The 22,838-nt window shown below is 44.1% G+C and overlaps 7 protein-coding genes across 7 annotated transcripts; 4 read left to right on the plus strand and 3 right to left on the minus strand.

Moving 5' to 3' along the window:
- Positions 1-861: 861 nt before the first annotated feature.
- On the plus strand, positions 862-4,146 carry Bfra_009919 (putative lipase esterase protein; the record flags this gene model as incomplete). The annotated part of the gene is made up of 3 exons (XM_037340255.1): positions 862-930; positions 985-2,487; positions 2,545-4,146. The coding sequence occupies 3 exons, from the start codon at positions 862-864 to the stop codon at positions 4,144-4,146; spliced, it is 3,174 nt and encodes a 1,057-aa protein (XP_037189478.1).
- A 415-nt stretch (positions 4,147-4,561) lies between these two features.
- On the minus strand, positions 4,562-4,964 carry Bfra_009920 (uncharacterized protein; the record flags this gene model as incomplete). The annotated part of the gene is made up of 2 exons (XM_037340256.1): positions 4,562-4,781; positions 4,951-4,964. The coding sequence occupies 2 exons, from the start codon at positions 4,962-4,964 to the stop codon at positions 4,562-4,564; spliced, it is 234 nt and encodes a 77-aa protein (XP_037189479.1).
- A 425-nt stretch (positions 4,965-5,389) lies between these two features.
- Positions 5,390-6,767, plus strand: Bfra_009921 (putative peptidase m14 protein; the record flags this gene model as incomplete). Its single annotated transcript, XM_037340257.1, has 2 exons — positions 5,390-6,125; positions 6,187-6,767. 2 exons carry the CDS (start codon positions 5,390-5,392, stop codon positions 6,765-6,767), a joined length of 1,317 nt encoding a protein of 438 aa, XP_037189480.1.
- Positions 6,768-7,999: 1,232 nt separating this feature from the next.
- Positions 8,000-8,713, plus strand: Bfra_009922 (uncharacterized protein; the record flags this gene model as incomplete). The annotated part of the gene is made up of 1 exon (XM_037340258.1): positions 8,000-8,713. The coding sequence occupies one exon, from the start codon at positions 8,000-8,002 to the stop codon at positions 8,711-8,713; it is 714 nt and encodes a 237-aa protein (XP_037189481.1).
- Positions 8,714-9,766: 1,053 nt separating this feature from the next.
- Bfra_009923 (putative btb poz domain-containing protein) lies at positions 9,767-14,672 on the minus strand (the record flags this gene model as incomplete). The annotated part of the gene is made up of 3 exons (XM_037340259.1): positions 9,767-11,312; positions 11,388-11,505; positions 11,570-14,672. The coding sequence occupies 3 exons, from the start codon at positions 14,670-14,672 to the stop codon at positions 9,767-9,769; spliced, it is 4,767 nt and encodes a 1,588-aa protein (XP_037189482.1).
- A 1,297-nt stretch (positions 14,673-15,969) lies between these two features.
- On the minus strand, positions 15,970-16,674 carry Bfra_009924 (putative set domain-containing protein; the record flags this gene model as incomplete). Its single annotated transcript, XM_037340260.1, has 1 exon — positions 15,970-16,674. The coding sequence occupies one exon, from the start codon at positions 16,672-16,674 to the stop codon at positions 15,970-15,972; it is 705 nt and encodes a 234-aa protein (XP_037189483.1).
- An 858-nt stretch (positions 16,675-17,532) lies between these two features.
- On the plus strand, positions 17,533-17,946 carry Bfra_009925 (uncharacterized protein; the record flags this gene model as incomplete). Its single annotated transcript, XM_037340261.1, has 2 exons — positions 17,533-17,734; positions 17,831-17,946. The coding sequence occupies 2 exons, from the start codon at positions 17,533-17,535 to the stop codon at positions 17,944-17,946; spliced, it is 318 nt and encodes a 105-aa protein (XP_037189484.1).
- Positions 17,947-22,838: the final 4,892 nt, after the last annotated feature.

The raw sequence follows: 22,838 nt of genomic DNA on the forward strand, positions 1-22,838 counted from the left end.
CAGTTCTTTCTTGAATATTATAACCTCGAGGTTGTTTGCGACAAGAAATCCAAATACTATTATCGCGGGGTAACCTTCAATCGCAAAATTAACAATTTTTTATCCCCAGCATAATTTGTGCTACGCTAAACCTTAAAATTTATGTATGCATCAAGGATCTGATCTCTCCACCTGGACAACCATTCACAACGCTGGAAAAGAACGCTGGAAAAGAAATCACTCGTGTTCATCAGCTCCAATGTACGAGTACGAAAATCCCCATTACAAAAAAGAGCCGAGGACGCCGCCTATGACGTTAATCTACCCAAGTATGTACCGTGTACATAAGAAGGAGCGTGCGACAGCGGCTGGGTATGCAATTTGGCCAAGAAGGTAATAAGATAAGGTAGGTTCACTTGGTGGCAGTTTTGTTTTCAATTTCGTATTCACATCCTTTATTTGTATAAAGTATTATTCGCACAGCAATTGTTGATTAATTGCCTCTCCTTTTTCGAATATATCTTACGCATTATTCGTTACTTTGTCGTGTTGTGTTTGAGACGTGTAGAGTGAAAGAAAGGGGTTCACGTCCCAGGGAACAGAGACTATTGTTAACAAAGGTCTTATGTTTATTGTTGTTGACGGGGAGATCTTGGATCTTCTTTTTGTTCTTCAACATACATACACAGCTAATTAGGACGCTCATTCGTTTGTGGAAGAAGATTCTGTGTGGTTGAGAGTGAGGAGTTGGAAACCTGATCTGCAATTTGGTTCAAAGGGATCGAAGATACGAGGACTTGCGAAAGAAATACCACTTAATTTGATTCGAGACTATATCACAAACAACAATACCGAATCTCAACCTCGCAAAGTCCAGCAACTATGGGGCTTAGTACACTTTCAGTCGGGACGGCAGTTGCTCCTGTTGTATTCCAAACATTTGTTGCTCACGTAAGTTTCCCCCTCCTGTACATTTATTTAACTCTCTAAGAAATCATTTCGCAGTATCTCGGAGATCGGTCAACTAAAAAGCAAAAACCTACTGCACATATCTCCTATGACGAAGGTCTTCACTTAATCCGCAAATTTCTGCTTTATGCATCTCAACATACAGTCGAAGATATTCAAGCCTTCACCTCGCAATGGGTACCTCACCCTCCTTACATTAGCGTGAGGGAAACAACCATTGCAGAGAAGCATATACACGAAGCAGAAAAGTATTTGTCGATTCAATTGGAGAAACAGGGAGGGATTGGGATCGTAGGGGGACATCAATGGTGGAAATGGAGGCGACCAGGGAGTGAACTCAAGTCGGAAACGATCGAGATGAAGGCAGATCTTGACGAAAGGAATCAGAAGGGAGAAGATCCCAAGAGGGTCATGCTGTATGTCCATGGAGGCGCTTACTTTTTCGGAAGTACGGATGAACATAGATATCAGATGCAAAGACATGCCAGGAAGTTGAAGGCCGTGGTCGTAGCACCTAGATATCGTTTGGCACCTCAATTCCCATTTCCATGTGGTCTTAACGATTGCTTAGCAGTGTATCTCAGTCTTCTTGATGATTTGCAACCATCCAGTATTATCTTTGCAGGGGATTCAGCAGGTGGTGGTATGGTATTGAGTATGCTTGTCATTCTGCGTGATAATGGTTTACCTTTACCTGCGGGTGCTATTCTTATTTCACCATGGGTCGATTTGACTCATTCTTTTCCGAGCGTTGCTGCAGATAACCCTCTGGATTATATCCCACCGCATGGATTTCACCACCGACCATCTCCAGCCTGGCCACCTCCAAACGCAGATGATTTGGCGGATATAAAAAGAGGGGTTTCTAACAATACTTCAAAGAAAGAACGCAAGGCTACATCTAAACAAGCGGAAAAGGATGCAGTTCGGGGATTCACTTCTGATGCTATCCCATCACCAGAGACGCATAATAATGTTGCTGCTGCTACTGAACCTTCATCTAACAAAGATGAAGGGCCATTGGAAAGTCCAATTCCCAGACCTGGATATGATCTTTCAGTCATGATTGATGGAAAGCTAGTTGTGATAAAAGACCAAATTCAAATGTATACCACAAACCAGCTATTATCACATCCTCTGGTGTCTCCGGTTCTTCAAACTTCACTTGGTGGTCTTCCACCACTTCTCGTTCTCACAGGCGGTGGCGAGATGCTACGGGATGAACAAATTTACATTGCACACAAAGCTGCCAATCCAGTTCGGTATACACCCGGGGATGCGTATTGTGATTCAAAGTCTCGTCTAGAGGCATGGGACAAGTGGGCACCAACGGATGTACAATTACAAGTTTGGGATGATTTATGCCACGTTCCACCAACATTGAGCTTTACACGACCAGCTAAACATATGTATCGATCAATAGCACAGTTTGGAGCTTGGGCTCTAGCCAAAGCTCAGCAAACAGGGATTGAGATACTAGATGATGATGACATTTCGGTCATCTCAAAGTCTTCAGACTCGGGCGAGGATGCTCAAAAGGTACTTTTCCTATATCAATTCTTTCACATTTGAATTAGCTGGACTGACAAAAACTAGGAAACACCTGGATCTACCGAGGGAATATCAGGATCCATAGGAACAATAGGCAAGGCAGGCGATCCCCTCCCTCCCTTCATAGATCATATGATCCGTCAACGTGTCGACCGTCATGGCAACATATTTCCCCTTGACCCAGCCGATAAACTTCCCGCTTGTAATATCTCACCCAATGATGTCGGTGTCGTCAAACCTGGGCCAGTCAAGAAATGGATGGCTGTAAAAACAAAATTCGATACGAAATACGCCAAGGATAAGCGAAAGATACAAAAGAATAGGGCAAAGGAAATTGCAAAAGGATATGAAAAATTTCTAGATCTACAACAAGTACCAGAAATGCCTCCTCCTAGTGCATTAGCCGGGCGTAGAATGGTTGGTGTCGAAATAGACAGGGAAAGTGGGGGCAAGCAAAAGAAGAGTTGGGGATTATCAAAATGGAGTGGATGGGGTAGTAAACATGATGAACTTACCATAGATCGCGGAATTGAAGCAGAAAAAGCGGGTAAAAATGTCGAGACTACGACTGCGAGTGCAGAACAAGGGGCGGGGGCCAGGGACATACACAGTAGAGAGACGAATGATACCCTTGCTCATGAGGCCGGTAGGGCTTATATAGAGCCCATCTTAGGAGCCCATGAGGTAGATCCGCCTATCAAACCGCCGACAGAGACTAGAGCGGGATCTACTGAGATGAAGGTGGATAGGAGCGGGATCGCTGATATACCGGATGAGAAAGCTGATATGAAAAGAAAATCGGGCGGGGAAATTGATGGAGAATTTTTGACCACCTATTCTGATATGCAACAGTCAATGAGGACTGTCGATGATCCTCTTTTCCCTACGAAGAAACGTGCTAGTAATCAGGTTGAAGAACCAATTCCAAACTCGACTTTGACGTCAAGAGCTCCTGCGGAAGAAGTCAATGAAGTTGGAGGAAAAAAAGATGTAACAGGAATAACAATAAGCCAACCGATTATTGGAGTTGACAATGAAGAGGGAGTGGTGAGATACACTAGTAATGGGGAGGAAATGAGAAGACCTACAGCACAAGGTATAGCTTTCCCCTTTTCCATGCGCATGGGTGGGGAGGGGGTAGATGGGGTTATGAAAGATGGTGTTCGGGAGAGAAATGCGCGCAATGGTAAAATGGGGAGAGATGCTAATGCCAGTACAGAATCACTGGTTGGTAGTGTCAGGAGCGTGGTTCCAGAAGGATATGAGCGCAAGTACGATGACGAAGTAGAGGATTATGTAACAGTGAGGATTACAGAGGACGAAGGAAAGGGGAAGGAGAACATGCATTTGAGTGCGGGGGAGAATGGTGTTGGGCCCGAAAGTTCCCCTGCGTATAGTCTAGCGGATGGAGTAAGCGAAACTGAAGGACAAGGAGGATTGGACATGCTAGATACACCTCAGATGGGTGGCAGGGGCAAAGAGATTCCGGGAAAGCTGAGGACGACGATGAACTTGGATGGACTGGACGGTGTTAATCATGTGTGTCCAAGTCTTTCGGCTGTAGGGGCTCATTCGCGTCCGGGACCGGAGAGATTTTACTCGGCGCGGGAAACTCAAGAGGAGGCTAAGAATGCTAAGGAGACCTAGAAGTGGTTCTTATACATGGGCTTTAGAGGGATTAAATGATATTCAATGTCTGGAATGGATAGAATGGGCTACTGGAGTTTTACTGCATTAACATCAGCGCGATTATGCAGAAGTCATTAGACTGAGTACTTGTATTAGTACAATAGCGTATACCAAAAAGCGATAGAGACGACTAGCAAATAACGAATAGATATATGTTTTTAGTCTTTCTCTTTTTGGTTTCTGCATTTGCTTTAGGGTATGCATGATATCAGAATGCTCATCCAAAACTTGAGGCTGTGATCAGCGTGTCAAGAGAAAGGAGTGTACTGGGTGGTTTCAAAAATCCCAAAGCTAATAGCGCATAGATAATCGTTCTATACAACGAACTGTTATTGATATTACATTACACTGCCCCTTGATAAATTGTACTGAGTCATAGCGGATAAATCATAGAGTCGCGCAGAGTGTCGTAATTCGCCGGTTTATGAGTGCTCAAATTTACGTTGCTTTCTAATTGGTCAATTAAGTCGCGACTCCGATCCCCGATGTAAAGCGCGAGTAGATTGACAAAAACAAAAACAACCTTTGGATTGAACTTCCATTTTGGAGACCGATATGTATCGGTGATAATAAAGGGAGCCACGTTTGTATGCCTTTTATGGTGGATAGACTGATGTTCCTTGAATCTTTGGAATTTGCATCTCGAACTTCATTTTTGCCCAGGTATTCATCTTGGCGCACCAACCTAATGTGGCAGGTCCCAACGTTATCATGCTCTCAGCTTCCTGTACACCGGGCTTGGTACGCCTAACTTCAACTTACAGATATGCTGCCATTTTCTTTCACTCGTGATCAGCCGCTGAAGGTTCCAGCTTCCTGAATGCCGGGCTTGGTATCGCGGCATTTGGATTGCAGATACTCAAGTGGTTTTTGTTATCTGAAGCTGATGTGTCATTCATTCTCAACCTTCCTAAATGTTGTTTTTCGTTTTAAGAATAGAATTTTCAGGTACTAGATGAGCTTCTCGAAAGAGAAGGTAGAGGTTTGTATATATACAGCCAAGATGGCCAAGCTTGCCAAGTGGTTCACAATCTTGAAGAACTCCTTTCACATACCTATTTGCGACCGAGGGGAAGCTACAAGGCAGAGTTGAGGAGAAACAGTGAATGGAAAAGCCACAATATTGATACATATATATATACTTGAGCATCATGGTCTACGTGGAGTTTTTTGATCAGTTTCTTACTCCTCAACTGCCACCATGAAGCTCACATCATTGTATTACATCGCGGCTCTCGCTCCCATTTTTTCTCAGGGATGTCTTCTCCCAGAAGAACGGGAAGGAAAACCAAGAGTCGTTCGTCGTCAAACTAGTAACGGCGTACCAATCGGAACTGGTGATCGCTACAGCGCTGGTACTATTGCACCACGAGGTGTGGGATCTCAAACCACCACTTTTACCACACTCTTGAACGTCAACGAGATCTCAAGTGGACTCAAAGCTCTTGCGACTGTATACGGTATCACCACTTTCACCACCCCATACAAAACATATAATGGTGCTTCCATTACTGGCGCTAAAGTTGGAGGTAATGGAACATGTGATGATGCAATTCGCGTGTATTTGAATGCAGCGATTCACGCAAGAGAGCGAGGTTCTTCTGATGGCTTGTTGTTCTTTATTAGTGATCTCTTGTATGCAAACAAGAATGGTCTCGGTTTGAAATTCGGTTCAAAGTCTTATACCAATGCTCAGGTGAAGACTGCCTTATCGACAGGAATTGTGTTTATTCCGCTTAGTAACCCTGATGGTGTTGCTTATGATCAGTCCACCAACAGCTGCTGGCGTAAGAACCGAAACCCAGCATCGGGAACTGGTACTTCTGCTGGTGTGGATTTGAACCGTAACTTTGACTTTGTATGGGATTTGACCAAGTGGGCTTCAAGCGTTCGAAGTGATGTTGCATCTTCCAGTCCTTCTTCTGAAGTGTTTCATGGTATGTACTTACACTTCTCTATTCCTGGTTCAAGCCAACTCTAACCAGTCTCACTCTATAGGTACCGCCGCTTTCTCAGAACCAGAAACCAAAAGCATCAAATGGGTAATGGACACCTACTCCAAAGTTCGCTGGTTCATCGATCTTCACTCTTACACCGGTGACGTTCTCTACTCCTGGGGAAGTGACACAAACCAAGCCTCCTACCCCACCATGAATTTCCTCAACACGGCCTATAACTCAGTCCGCGGAATCGTATCTGATACTCCTGGTTCTGGTTCCGGCTACGGTGAATACTCACCTACAGCCGAAGCTACCGCGAACAAAGCTGCTGCTACAAAGATCGGTGCAGGTATGAGTGCCGCTGCTGGACGCACATACTCTGTTATCCCAGCTGCGGCATTATATCCAACTAGCGGCGCTAGTGATGATTATTCTTACTCCAGACATTTTGCTGATACGACCAAGAATCTTATCCATGGTTATACTATTGAATTTGGATTTGGAAACTCGGCATCTAGTTGTCCATTTTACCCCACCCAAGCTCAGCATAACTACAATTTGCAAGAGATTGGAGCTGGTTACATGGAGTTTTTGCTTGCTGCTGTTAGCTTGGGATTGGGTGACGCTACGACTTGCTAGGGGGTGTTAAATTGAAACATACTTGGAGACGGAGATCAGGGTCTAGGTCTTACGTTTCGGTCTCTTTAGTTGTGCATTTGGAAATGAAATGGCTGTAGTCAAGTGATTCATAAAATAGTCGGCTTGGTTAATATATAAATTTCAAAGTCACTCAAGTGCTCATTCATTGCTCTTTGTTTCTATTAGTCGCAATTTTATCGATGTGATGCTTGGGTTTTCTAAAAACACCCCGGAGAATTCCCTACTGGAGATTGAAAGCAGTACAATTTATGGGAAGTGAGCTCATTTGGTAACATGCTTTAGTGGCCAATAGTCAGTTCATCTTCAAAATGATGCTATGATAAAATAACAAAACAGTACTCACTCATAGAATACATTCCAGTCACCATAGCGGTACATAGTTTCCGTTCGGAAACCCAAAATACCCGATGACTTGCCCAGTGGACTAAGTTCGGCCCACCTGTTAGCTTCCCACTACCAGGGTTTCCGACAGGACAGATTGAAGTTTATTCTTGAGTGATGTTTCATTCACGGATCCGCTCGTCTCTCTCGATCGACATTATTCCTACCGGGATGACATGGTATATTGGTGGGTGGGCGATAAGCGAGAGGCCAACGGTGCTAGAAAGGAGCTAGACAACATCCAAACCTACCTACTCGAAGCAGTAAATCTATCACTTGCGCCCCATATCATTGGTCTAAAACAAACTCAGCGAGGCCCATGCCCCAATTTTGAGAATCTGGGGTAGGTGGGGTGAAGCCACTCAAGTTCAAAAGAGGTTTGGTTGCAAAACCGGATGGCCTCGATCGACTGACTCGGGGACTAAGAATAAAACTTTGGATTTGAAGGCTAACGGCCGCACAATAATTTTTTGGATGGATATTTCGTCATGATAGATATGTAAATTTTGTCTCGGATTACTTTTTCATCTTCATCTTTTTATTCATTCTGTATGATAGATTTGGGCATCGGATACTTACCATTAGTTGAGGGGACACACACGATATAATACTATAATTTTTAATATTTGATAAATATACCAACATTTGACGTCTTTCAATTCTTGAGATCAATACATATATTCGAATACCTTCGGCTTTACACAAATATTTACCCACTGTCAATCATCAATGTCGACGCAAACATCCACCTACTCTCAATATCCAGCACCGATACACACATTTCCCAATCCGCAATTTACAACATTGGCACAAGCATAAAATCACCCTCAATGTCTAACATAACCACCGAGATCGAACACCTCTCGATCTCCAGCCCCGGCAGAAACAAACATTCACCAGGGAGCATAATCAACTCGGGCACGATAGCCCAACAACATCAATCTGACAACATTGAATCGACTGCTCTACCAGCACCAGCACCCATTCGAAAATGGCGTTGGCCAAAACCATCTGAGAGAAGAAAGAAAGCAGCAACACTAGATACCAGTACCAATACCAACACCCTCCCACCACCTCAACGCCCTAGTGAATGGATCTGGGGAAACGAATTACCCCAGGTACCCTCTCAGAGCACTGCTCCCTCATTCTCATTCTCACGACCACAACTCCTCGCTTCCCTAAACCACCCACTACCTACTTCCTCCAACCCACCCACCCTATCCCTCACCCAGGGATTCGAGAAATACTGGGAAGACATATCAGACAAAGAAATGACCACGTATATCCCGCTCAACATCATCAAGATTTGGAAACAAGTCATCGCACAGAAACGTATGCAAGCGAGAGCAGAAGGCGCAGAATACGAGCGAGAGTTGGAAGAAGCGCTTGAGGAGAGATATGGTGCGATGTTGAGGTATAGGGAGGAGGAGAATAAGGCGGGATTTGTGGAGGAATTGTTGGAGATGGTGGAGGAGTGTGATTTGTTTGGGGTAGTGAGGGAGAGGGGGAGGAGGACATTTTGGAAAGGGGATGGGGTGGAGTAGATGGGGGGAGGAAGGGGAGAGTGGGGGAGTTATATATCATGTCTTTCTAGCGATGAGGGATGATGGCCCTCATGTCAATGCTCAGCCCAGCGTCTGTCTACATTTTGAGATACCCAAAGTGTATATAAATTGCATAATTATCAAAGACTACGAATTAATCCGCGATCCAATCATTCATCGTACCCTCCAAAGTGCGTAACATTCTTTCGCCCTCTCCTTCTGCCCCCCCTAGCTACTAAGTACACACACATGGTATATCCACCAAGTACCAAATGGTCTCATAATTCAAACAGCCCCATCTCTGCCCCCACTCAACATATAAAACCCAAAACCAAACCTCCCATTCTCTATCCCCTTCCTATCCACGATTTCATCCCCAATACCGTAACTCCAGACTTTAAAACCCTCAAATTGGGTTCCTCATGGGTCTTCAATCCTCATAATGACTCGATTCCTTCCTTTTTTATATTCTCTCCTCACAATTCAAGAAACCCAAACCCTCTCAAAAGAAAGATCCTAAGCCATAAATACTCTCCTACCACCTAATAAGCCTTCTTCTGAGTTTCAACTTCAGATGCAGGTTTCCCCTCATATCAATACATAGATTTCCCCTGGTTAATAACCTACAAATTCCCATTTCATCAGCAAATCAAACCTCACACCGCTATCCGCCCTTCCACTTCTTCTCATCCTATCCCTCCATTAAGAGATAGAAATTTTTCATAGCAAATACTTTAGCGAAAGCAATCAATGTATTCATTTCACATACCCAACACAATAGGAATAATTTTAGATATACATAAAATAAATAGCAAGAGCTTGAAGTGAATATAAGTCTCTATTTTCTATTTCTGTTCTTTATTTCAAACTTTCATGTTGATATGAATATTTATCTAATGTAATGGACTTCTCATTTCGTTCATGATCCAAGTACAAATGTGTATGTACGTAGCTAATTCTATGCCTGCTGTGCTATGAAGCTTGTCTTGAGCCCATGCCTAAGTTCTCGTGCGCAAAATTTTATTAAAATACAACGAAACGAAGAGTACCAGATTATTTCGCAGTGTTAGTTTTCTCCTGTGGTCTCCCCCTTCCCCGTCTTCCGCTTCCGCTTCCACCGCCTCCACCTTTAACGGGTTCTCCTCCACTCCCACCCCTCACAGATTCTCCACCGCCCCCACCACCTCCACCACCTCTCCCCCTACCTCCTCTACCTCTCGTCCCACCCTTTCCTCTCCCGCTACCACTCTTTGCACCACCTCGCCCAACCCCACTGCTGAAAGCCTTCATCCTCTGTGCTTCTTCTTCAATTGCTCTCTTACTTTCCTGATCCCACCACTCCTGAAATTTCTGCTCCTCTTGGATTTCCTGAAGACTTCTCTTTGCCACTGCTTCTTTGATTACTTCTTGTTCTCTCTGTTGCATTCCAATGATATCGGCCATTGATAATTGCAGAGAGGGCTCTGCCTTGGATGCTGGCGCTTTATATGATTTAGAATGAGGGATGAGCGGAGTAGATCTAGATGATGGTATTGTTTGTTTTGATGGACCGGGTGATGGTATTTGTGCTTTTGTGACACTACTGCTATCATTCCTTTTTTGCCCGGCGAATCTAGTATCTGGAGATGCAACTCGGCGTGTAGTCGAGGGAGTATTTGCTGGTGAAATCGCTGGTGAAATCGTTGACAAGGGCGCTAGAGACACTGGCGAAGATTTATTCTCTTTATCAAGGATCTCCTTAAGATTTGTTCTCGAACCGACACCCGCAACTTGCCAAGGGGACGATGCTTTTTCCTTGCCTTTACTCACGGGAGTCTGTACAGCTTGTTGAAATGCTGCCTGTTGTTTCTTGCGTTCCTTCTGTGAGAGTCTTGGGGTTGCCGACTTAGCAGTTGCTTCTTCATCCTTGGCTTTTTGGGCAGAGAGGCTCAAGGATAAATTGGAAGTACGACTTGTTGATGCCTGGGCCATGATTTCTTTCATATCGAGCTTTAGTGAAAGATTGGGGGAAGACCATGTTTTAGTTGCTGATTGAGGTGTGTCAGGAGCGTATTTGATTCCCAAACCAACAGAACTTGGTAGGTCCGTAGGAGACCCTGACTCTACAATCTTGGGTGTTGAGCTGGATGTAGGAAACCTTGGAGTAGCCGGACCACCAGGAGAAGCAGAAGTCAAATCAATAGTCAAGTTCAAGTCAGGTGGACTTCCAGGCAGTTCGTCGTCATCCATATCAAACATAAAGTCGGCCGCCACATCCTTGGGGCGTATACTTGGGCTAAATGGCTCGTTCTTCGCCACCCTGGATCTTCTCCTGGCTTTCTCATTACTGGGAGAGGACAAATTATCATCAATACTCCCCATACGCATCTTAAAGGACGAAGATAATCGACTATCCTCATCTTTAAGATGAGCACGAAACATCATATCTCCAAGCCTGCGACGCCTTTCCTCATCTATATCCTCTGCTAATTCCGGATACTTCTCGTGTAAGTCTAGATCAGCTCGGCCACTTTTTGCAAATGGCAGACAATGTAATTGATTATCGCGTACGACTTCATCCAATTCAAGAACAAGCTCCTCGTCAAGATCATCAAGTAGGCTACTTAAAGTTAGTAATGTACGTAACCAAATACTGATATATTCCAGCTCATCAGAATTCTGAGAATAGACTTACTGGTTTTCAAGCATTGATTCCAGCTGCAAACACATATACTCAAGGCCAGCATGTTTAAGCTCGATTATTGAGCAAGGTGCTATAGCATTGACAATATTGCACACATTGCGGGTAGTAACTTTGAGGATGTTAGTATTACTTGTAAAAGAATCTGTGAGGCGTGAGGTGCGGAAAGAACATACCGAAGCGGCCCAGAACGTGCTGACAAATTTGGGATAATCTATCGATCATCAACTCGTTTGCAATACTCATGACATCCAAGATAAGTTCTGAGAACTCATCAATGTCTGTGGAGACTATGTGGTCGAAAAGCTCAGGCCCTATATCAACATATAGATAGCGTAATACGACCTCGAAGGTTTCTGGTGCAATATGCTTCAAATCGATCCTGATCGGACCCGTATTTTCCGCACGTCTACCAGCAAGCCATTGACCCCCAGACCGACCATTGAATAGACCATCAAAGAAAGGACATCGTTGGCATGCAAGCGCACTGTGAATAGGAATTTCTCCTCCATCCAACTCAACAAGAGCATCACAACCATCAAAGAATTTTTCGTCTTTAATTGCATTGTCCATGTCAGTGTTTATTGAATCTGAGGGCCGTCTATGAAGCCCAGGCCCATTCAAATATTCCATATTCAAATAGGAACCAAGTTCCATGAGTTGACCCCTAACCTTTCTATACCTGAAAGCCAAGTGTGGGTAGTAATTTGCAAAGTTCCAAACATCAGCAACTTCATCCTGGTAAAGAAAGATAACAATGTTGACGAGAGTGATAAAATCCAGGCCATTGAAAGTGATCTTCATCCTACCACTTGCACCTTTCTGAATGTTGAGAATATCAGGTTCTGATTTAGAACGATCGGGGAGCGAAGCGGTTCCACTGTGACGGAACTCGGCTAGAAGTGATCTTAGGACAGAAGATCTACCTGCAACCAAGAAGCCATGGACAGGTACTGCGATGTCAGATGTGCTGGTACAGACCTCAATATCATAGCCGCTATCAAAATTCTGACCCATTAACAAGCGTTCGACGTCCCCCTCAAGGTCCGGAGACGTAATGACTGCTGCCATAACAGAACCATATTCGGATGCCAAATTGTCGAAGCGATCCTTCCATTTTGCATGCTGTTCTGCTGGATACTCTGAAGCCACGAGATCTTTTATGCTTGACAATGGTTCAAGATCTTCCAACAATGTCTCATCTTCAATTCTCACTTGGGTCCTAGTCACGTCACAATCCTTACGGATCGCCGCAAACACACCAAAAGGATTACTTCTGACAGCAACTACTTTGGTAAGTCCAGGAACCCGCTGAAATTTGAAATCCTTGCGATCATAATCACTATTCCCAGTGAAAGAATCCTTGTTCTTAGCTCTTTTGACACGTCGCCACACGGCACCAGCCTGAGTGCAAACTATGACGGATCCATTTTCGGCAACACCAACAGATTTGATTCCATCCCAGTTACCCTTGCGGAGTGACCAGACTCGCTGCGGTTGTGATAGAGCTTCCTTGATCTTTGAGGGGTTGGTTGTTGAAGCTGCCGCAACCTTCGTATCAACCTTCCTTACATTCAAGGTGTATAAATCTCCTCTACCAGAAATGGCCGCAATTGTGTCTCCACCAGACTCAATGTTGGTGATATTGTTCGACTCGTTGTCATATCGGGTTGTGAATGAAGTGTTTTGAAGATAGTAGTTTGTGAAGCTTTCATGTAACGGGAATTTGACCATGTTATAACCATAATTCGTGAAAATACAGACTGTGTGGTTTTCCAGAAGGCATATTGTTGCACTATTGATAGCTGAAACTTTAACGATCGGTGACTTGAATAGGGATGCCGCAACTCTACGGGGTACTGGTTGAGCCTCCAAGGATCGAGAATCAGAATCCATGAGGCCTAGTTGTCCTTCATTCTTTCCCCAACAGAACAGTGAGCTAGATGTATGAGCCACTGAATGAATAGCAGATGCAGCTATACCGACAATGGTTTCTCTTTTCAGAGGTCCAAAAATCTGGCGCGGAGTAGTGCAAAAGGGTTCTTCATCCTTTAGTGCAGGGCGAGGTAGATTGTAACCCAATTGGCCCCAAGTGTTTGTGCCCCAACTGAAAATCTCTCCTTCAGATGATACAGCAAGGGTATGGTTCTGACCGAGAGCAACGGTTGAGACTTTCTTTCCTGCTAAACTACCCTGGTTCACTGGCACATAATTAAAGCGAGTGGTTTCATCTCCCATCCCTAATCTACCCCCAGGACCAAAGCCACACATGTAAAGGTTTGATTCTGGATCTGTAGTCAAAACAGCACTACTCAACTTGGAAAGAACAACATCTTGTATGATGATAGGTCTGTTTTGTATCATGGAGGGAAGCTCCGATACAGTGGTAGGAAAGTTTTCGTGGCCCGCTGCAGGATTATCATGACGAACAGAGTCTAGGTAGTTTTCATAAAATTGAAAGAGTAATCGATCAGGACGCTTTAGTGTTATCCTTTCCGGATACTGACGATCATCCTGATCACCAAATCCCAATGAAAAGTTTTTGTTGCTACCAAAAGCAAAAAGCTCATCCCCATCAATACTTTCAGGTTCCGACACATCAATCTTGAGCAACTCAGAATCACCGTCGTTGGAGTCGTCATCTCTTTCGTGGCGACGCAATCTTTGCTCTCTAATGTATTCCCGAATTGATCGTGGTGCGATGGTCGCATTGTAGACATCAAAAGGGGTGTTCCCCTCCCGATCTTTAACCTTGATGACTGACGAGTCCGGCTTGGCTCCTGTGTTTCCAGCAGCGCGGTCCTTTGCGTCCCTTTCAATGATTGCTCGAGCAATTGTGACGTTACCGAAATATAAAGCCCTATGCAATGCTGTCCATCCACTTTCTGTATCTTGTGTATAGAGGTCGATAGAAGGATGGTCGATGAGGGCGGTGGCGAATTCTATTGCATTCACAGCTGTCGAAGACGCAGCTCGGTGCAGAACTGTTAAGCCTGCATGATCTCTGCTATTTAACTCCGCTCGACTGATCGCATTTCCCTGCCCTTTAATCCCATTTATGTTTCCAGCAGGACCAGAAGCCTTGCGACTCTTGCCGAAAGTCTTGGGTGATGTTCCAATCCCGCTCAAACTTCCTATTTTATTCCCAAAGCTACCGGAGAATGCCGTTCCTCCACCATGTCCTTTCAATGTATGCGGTGGATTGGCGACATTTGCCAATATGCGTCGAAATCTATCGACGTCATCTTCGAGATAATATTTCCAGAGAAGATTGCTCATGTGTGGATGAGGGTGGCAAGAAGGATATCTTCCGATTACTTCAATGAACACCTAGCTGTGGCCTCGGAGGGACACGGCGTTTTTAAAGGTGTTATGAAGTGGAGGAAGACTCCTGATAATATAGAAGAGAAATGAAGTCTGGTCTTGATCTGCCAGACGTCTTAGTCGATAGTCCAAGATGATTTGGGCGATTGTGAAGCGGGGGTGCTTATGCAATTGATGGAAAGTTGTACGAGCTCCGATACCTGTAAAGTTTCAATGTTTTTGGTCGATTTTATGTATTCGATTGAATCTGTATTGAAGTATGCAGCTTTGCTGTTAATACAAGTTGAGATAATTGAGTCAGTATCGATATGGTTATTGGAAATGTATCGCACAATGTGAAGGCCGTTGATATTGTGCGACGCGATAAATGCCCTGGCCAATCGGAATCGCGACTTTAACAGCATGCTTACGGAGTATCTTAAACGTGGGGCAAGCATTTGACGAGACCCATCGTGAGCCATTACCTACCGTCATAACTTCTTACCTAGATACGTAATATAGGATTGAAGATATGTAGCTTTCAATTTTCAAGAATTATAACAAGAAGTGTTTAAAGCTTGAGAAAAAAGTTAATATGTTGGCATGAAGCTTTCTTTATGTATTCGTGCTTTAACTCGAAAAGCCATTTCTTGAAGCGGTGAAGGAAACGGACCCACATGTTCATGCAATTCTCGAGGCATTCTCGACATTTTCTATCATAAATCGGATTTCAGAAGAAGGTAAAAGCACGCTCTGTTATTGGTTGTTATGCTAATTGAAACCCTAGATACAAAGCACGTAATTCTGTGCCATAGTTTTCCAATCTTGAGATTCCGATTTCTACGATGAACTTCATAGGATAACTGTAACATTTTGGGCAGGTCATCAAATGTGTCTGAACCTTTACTCGAATCTAAACTTGTTGTCTGTCTTCTGCTAGCTCCTTTTAACATAGCTACAAGCGAGCCCTTCGACTGATGGTGCCATCCCATGATTTTGTAACTTCTGATAAAGGGTTCATCATTGCCGGTGAAGTATGATTCCCATCCTAGTTGTACTTATCAAGCATGAGCAAACATCATCCAAAATTTTCAACTTCTCTGCTGAGCAATGTGAGGATGGCTGGGTGCGTCCGGTCTTGTGGTTGAATTTTCTCCGTTTGTTCGTTCTTGATATTCTGGTGATGGCCTCGGCTTCGATGACTTCGAAATTTCCGTCAACAGAATCGTCCAACTTGTCTTGCACTGTTTAATATGCAACGAATCACTCCATCTCAAGCCTTTAGATTACCTCCAGATTTCTCATCCTCAGCTTCCGTCCACTCTTCCTCTCCCTTCCTCGCTCCCCAAAACCCTCTCCCATAACTAACCAAAATCTCCTCTCCTTTCTTAATCCCCTTCCACTTCCCCACACCTTTCCCCTTCCCTCCACCGGCCTTCTCCCCTAGTACCCAAACTCCCATACCTCTCTCTCCCCTCCCACTATCCCAAATCTCTTTAAACTCAGCATTAACCCTTGCCCTCTCCCCACCGATAGTCACCCCCCTGAAATCATTAATAAACCTCGCTTCATTCCCCTTTCCTTGTGCATCAACCCCAATACCTCCCTCTCGATCCAAACTCAAATCATAATCACTCTTCTCATGCCATTCTACCAACTTCTTAATCTTTTCGTCCGCCAAAGAACTCGGTGCATGCACTTCACCGATGTACTGCAGAATGAAACTTCCAGGTTTCAAGTCTCTCGTAGCGAATAATCCGCTCTGTCCATTGGCGGGATGAGATGGGTCATTGATGGGCGTAATTTTGACGAGGGATGAGGGGCCTTTAGTGTGAGAAGTGGGAATGGGAAGCGAGTCTGCGGTCGGCGTGCGGAGAGTTTTCAGATGTGAGGGGGTCATTGTTGTACAGTATGTGGGGGTTGTCAGATATGGAATCTGAGAGGGCCAATTTTTGGGTAGGGGTTGAGATGGTGCCATTTTGGGAGGAAGAATTTGTGTGAAGGATTGGGGTCCAGTTTCTTGAAAAACTTCTCAAAATACTTCGACCGAATACAAAATTGCTGCAATAAACACTTCGGCCCTCTTGATACTACAGTCCCGTGCCGAGATACCCGTGGAGAAGATAACCTTATCGGCAAAAGATCTCACTCAGTCTTTTACCTCAATTGCCTTTGCTTTGTCGGAAACCAAAAATCTTCCATCCTCAGACGCCAAGCCTTGTCGTCCGTTAGCGCCCGCCCCCACAAAACCCTAGCAACAATGACGAGCATGGCGACCAACCCTGTGAGGATCATTCTTTCCTGATCATACAATATCGACTTTTTATTTCATTACTGGGACTTAGACATTCACTTTCTTGTTTGCGAAAGATGGGGTTTGGAAATGCCATGTTTTCCTCGATAGACGGTAAGATGCTCCTAATTGTGGCAGGCGAGACAGGATGGACGAATGGCGTGGTAAGGAATGCGGAAATTGGATGTAAACGGTTGACGGTGATAGGGCTGTAAACAGGTTTTTGATATGACGCAGATGCTTGCAATAAATAGGAACAGTTGCTCCTTGCTATGATTTTGTCTGGTTGTTTACTCACAACAATGAGGTCATCTTTGATAAGTGACGCCACAGAAGTGAGAGTGATGGATGCTGTATTGAAGAGGTAGCAGGTATAAATTGATAGATTTCACCGCCACATCTATTTGATTCTGGCTCGAGTTCATGATATATTTTATCTATCTACAATACAGTTTCATCGTGATCCAATCATAAAACAAATCGAACAGAACGACATAGTCCAACCAAATTTAACTCGAATCACCAGCATACACCAAAGCAACCATGCCTTCCCTCGTTGATTCCCTCACAAATCTCGTCTCCTCCATCTTCAACACTATTATCGCAACCTTCAGCTCCATCATCGCCTTCCTCCAATCAATCCTCAGCACGATTCTTGGCCTCATCAATGCATTATTCGCTGCAGTCGCTTCTGGTCTCGCGGGTATTGCGCAGACGTTTGAGGGATTGGTGAAGTTCCTCTTGAGTACGTATACTTTTTTTCATTCAAATGGTAGAATAGGAAATGGGAAGGATAAAATGGAAATGATCATTACACAAGCTAAATCTTGTCCTCGTATAGGCAACATAGTTATTATCGCCGCTCTCGGCGCAACTTTCGTCGCATACACCGTCTATCAACGCAGTCAAGGAAGACCTGTTACTGCTGCACCCGGTAGCGCCAAGAAGACTTCTTAAATTCATCTTTCTCTCAGATCTTGGTCCGTAGAGGAGCGGTCGCAGGACACGATATGAAGAAATCAAGTGCTAGGAAACTTCCAGCGGAACGACAACATTGACATGCATAATGGGAGTGCTGGCCGGAACGAAGGAGAGTGAAGGAAAGGAAAGGATAAAATGATGAAATAAGGGTGGTTCACTTGAGGAATATGCTTTATGATACCTCACTACATAGTACTAATAACAACAATCAAAACTAATACCTGTAACAATAATCCATCTTGGAGTGAGGCACAAATGATGAACTACACATCGTGTGATATTTTCCACCCTTTCCAACAAATCTACCGGAACCGGACTCCAAGTCACATCGTACAAATTCCGTACGACGTGAGTATTCCGCGATACTGTAGATACTGTGGGGGCGCATTGATCTATCCACCTCTGCATTTCTGCTACCCATTCGAACGTCTCGTGTATAAAACATATGAAGTATACCTAGGTAGGTAGTATTCGGTTACATGGCTCGCATGGAAAGGGGGTTTTTCGCTTTTCTCGCCTGATTACCTCAAGATTACCTATTGTACAGGTCAATGCAAAGCACTAAGCATTCCCACTATCCAAATGAATCATCTCGGTCGTGCGTATTCTTATTGCAGATATGGATAATCCCGTTTCTCCAACTATAAAAACCATTGACGAAGATCGCAATGGGTATCTCCGTCCCGGATTTTTGGAAGCGAATTCGTAGGCTGCGGTTGCGCTCAGACTCGAGATCATTTGATGCAGGAGATGGATGAATTGAATATCCACACACGCCACAGTCGATGCGCATTGTAAGATCAGATCACACGTTCGATATCTCCGAGCAGGTGTCTAATCGCCCAGTATGTGAAATCTCAAATGATTCTTGCTAGGCCCACGACAAGAAAATGATAGAAAGAGAGTAAGACGGGTATCATTATCTCGAGTCAGTGACGATTGTGTCACTTTCTACTTACTAGGTATGGAGACTTCCTAAATATACATCCAAAAATAATCACATCCAGCACATCCATACTTCCCCGTCCTCCCCTCCCACCTCGTGCGCCCCTCGGAATCCGGAACTGATTCATCATCACCCTACCATCCACGGACGTCAATGCACATACCTACCTACCTGCCAAAAAAGCTTATCTCCTATAAACATCAATAGCGACGGCAATTGAACAATTCGATCTCATTCATGAAACCACCGACTAATTTACTATTGTCCATCAAGATCCAGACGGCTCTTGGTTTACTTGGCAACACATGGGTAATCTTTCATTTGATAATTTTGATTTGAGTTTGCTGCCGCGGTCTAATTTCTTCGACCTAGTAGTGCAAATCTAGGACCCTTACATCTCCTTCCGCTTTTTACAGTATACAGATATGATTGGATAATGCACCGCACCTCTGAAAATCCAGGGTTTTCTCGCTTGCTCGTAATCGGAAATGCTCGACCTGCTTGCCGCAAGTCCACGAGGAAGGATGGATTGCACATGCAGTCCACGTGACACAAATGAGGTATTTATTCTATTGGTTCAATTTACTTCGCATGTCATTCATTTTGTCGAGTATCTCTGGCGGTGAGAACCTGTTTGCTTGCCCTGTTTGCGTGCATCTTGTTCGCGGAGGCCGGAGGAGAATACAGATTAAGTTTAAGGTCTCGAGTTCGAGGACCTTTGATGCGTGGGGTTGTGATTTTGAAGCTTACAAGCAGGTTGCATCTGCATTAGTTGGTTCTGTAGGCAATGTAAACATTGCATATGGGAGAAGGATTGAGGACTGTGGATGAAATTGAATTGAGAGCGGGTAGCGCGAGACTCGCGCGAGAGAGGATGTTTTGATTGTTCTGATCTTGTGGTTTAATTTGAATATCCGGGTAGAATGTAAAATGTGGAAATCTGGATTGTAGGTAGGTATTGAGGAAAGCATTGGAGCTGAGTACCTACTAAAGTTTCGTTCTCGGGTCCATCCCTTAATTTCAATTCGCTTGTGGGACAGTCAATTCTATCAATGCAAGACTGCAAAGATACGACATGTAATGCATAATATAAGAAGCTCAATTGATCCCCGCAGCAATTCTGTACCTACAGCATTTTGTCATTTCAAAGTAAACAAACAAGAAGAATCGGTCCATGTGATTGTTCAAAGTGGAAGAAGTGCAGGTGAGCAGATGATCATATTGCACTTAAGATTTGGTTTTCATCACCATAGAGCATCGTGGCATCCGAATATTGTACCACCAATTGAATGATGGTTGATATCAGTCATATTATGACGAAGAGGGCGCAGCACGCACATCAGATTTGATCGTTCCTCTGATTCCCCTCGTGGGGTTGAAGTTCATTTGATATGTACAAGGAGCCAGGCGAGCTCATCTCTTGCGAATAATTTCATGCAGCTGTCTTCGAACGTGGCAACTCTAAATTCGTATGTTGCACCGAGTTTTCGAGTATCCTATAACTTCAGCGTTAAAATCCCAGCATTCTGGTGGACTCATCGACTATGCATTGCACTACAGCGCTAATGTGAACGAAGGCCTGTTTGTCATACCATGATCTTATTGAGGGTTCTTTAGTCTCGAGTTGGGGAAATTGTAAATTTCAAGGGCTCGGTCTCGACTAACGACTGCCGTAGAACTAGTGATAAGATCGTCAAATAGCTAGACAAATATTTCGGGAGATGAACATCGATTGTGTATGTGCTATTATTATAGATTGTGTCCTCCGTTCAACCGTGGTGCGTGCGTGAGCCATGAGGTAAGACAGGAGGATATCATTCCCGTCCCGTAGAAATTCCGAATGTTCTTCGTCACCATTGTTTGCGTGCACATCATGTCAAGCCATATCAAATATGATACATGGAAGTTGGTGTAACGTCGACTATCTTGGGTTACTGATATTCCGGGTCCGTCAGAAAAACGGTAATTATACGGGGTGGGTATCAGTTTTGGGGCTGAGTCGTTGTTGTCAATGCTGATTCATGGGGATCTGTAGGTGTGGTGGGATGTGTGAATGGCTTGCATATCTTCCTTGAAGAAAGTGTACAGTAACCATAAAGGCATTTATTGTATTCGAATGTATGTTCTCATGGCAAGACGTGAAAAGAGAGCGATTCGAGGGTGATAGTGGGCCGATGAATTCTCGATGTGTTCTCGATGTGTTCTCGATGGATTCTCATTGAAGGATGTTTGAAGTTGGCTGGAAATGAATAACTTGATAGAACTCCTTCATTGACCAAATTAGACGAGACTTTTCAATTCGTTCATGTGGTGAGCCAGTAATCGGGCAAACAGATCGGTGGTTGAATCGGTTGTTGCAAAATAAAAACATCCATCCTCTATTTGCTTATCTGCATGTGTGAATGCTTACTTTGATTAGCTGACAAGAGAAATATGTTTCAATGAAGTCAAAACCGTTTCCGGGGAAGTAAACTATGCTGGCTAAATGTATGTTTTTGTGGATGGATTGTGGATTCCGATAATCTTTCTACTCTGATTTGATATGATTTCTCTTAACCCTAATCTTGACCTGTCCGTATATGGAGTTCTCCAAGCCGCCATGCCACCATTAGGTTACAGAATAATTTGACGGTTTAAACTTTGGACCGGGAGACAGATAATGAAGTCAAGTCCTACTCTATAGTCTTTAAGATTGACTGTTCAAATTTCAAATCAAAGGAAGAGGAAGAGAGCCACCACCCAGAAACTGATGGCTGAAGCTTCGTGCATGCAAATCAAAATTTGTCGCCGAGTAAATACTGGGTCTTTCATATATTGAATTGTTGTAGGTTGTAGGTTGCAGATTGTAGATTGTGAGGTATCTGCATGTGAGTAGTCGGATACGGGTAGTCAAGTACACATTGTACGGAGTAGGTACTAGGTGGTGTGGCATTGTAGCAGTGGCAGCTAATAAAGCAGGGGAATAAAGAGAAGAAGAATTCTTTCCAGCCTATATTACAAAACTATTGATGATCAGAGGCAGGTGGTCATCATCCATCCTTTATCTCGCTGGCAAAGGGTGCAAAGCCTATACCGGCACAGTCCCCAAACCTGCTTGATGTGACTTGATGTGACTTGATGTGACTTGATGTGACTTGATTTGGCTTGACTTGATTTGGCTTGACTTGGCTTGACTTGACTCGACTCGACTCGACTCAAGATCAATGAAAAGACAGGAGTATGAGTAGTAAAATAATAGTGAACGAATAATGACCGAATAATGAACTCGATGAATGAAATTGAAGTGTTTCGCTTCGATGAGACTAAGCCAACAATTACTACTTTGGAGAAAATAGTGGGATAATTAGACCATGAAATACTTCATAAACCCTTACTACCTGGCTACCCAGCATTTCTTCCACCCACTCATTCACTCCCACCACCACTCCCTTTCACTCGCACCACTCACTTCTCCCTCTCTCTTCACTCCCACCAACCCCCCTTGCAAGAACAATAAACACCAACCAGCTCCTTCGTACAAGCACAAGCGATCAGACCCAGCCCACTTCTCACCCACGCAATCCTCATTACCCTCATTACCCTTTCTACACGGTACACACTGGCCACACCATAAACCAACGAACTGAACGAACTGCGTCTTTGGTTCGTTTCAATCACAAACACTCAAATCTTAATACTGTGGGTTAAGGGTCACCGTATTCCTCATATAATTCATTTTCATCGCCCAGTTTTCTATCAATCTATTCACATTTCAACTTGTCCTCCAAACAAAGGAACATAACCATATAATTTGGTAAAGCCAAACCGGCCTCGGTGTCCCGCTGTTCTAAGCCGGCGCCAGACGGTGCAAGGCTCTGCCATTGTAAAAAAAAATCTCAAAAAAATAACAAATCTCCCCTCAATCTTCCTTCAATTTTCTATT

Source organism: Botrytis fragariae (assembly GCF_013461495.1).
Source record: "Botrytis fragariae strain BVB16 chromosome Unknown tig00000163, whole genome shotgun sequence".
Lineage (NCBI taxonomy): Eukaryota > Fungi > Ascomycota > Leotiomycetes > Helotiales > Sclerotiniaceae > Botrytis > Botrytis fragariae.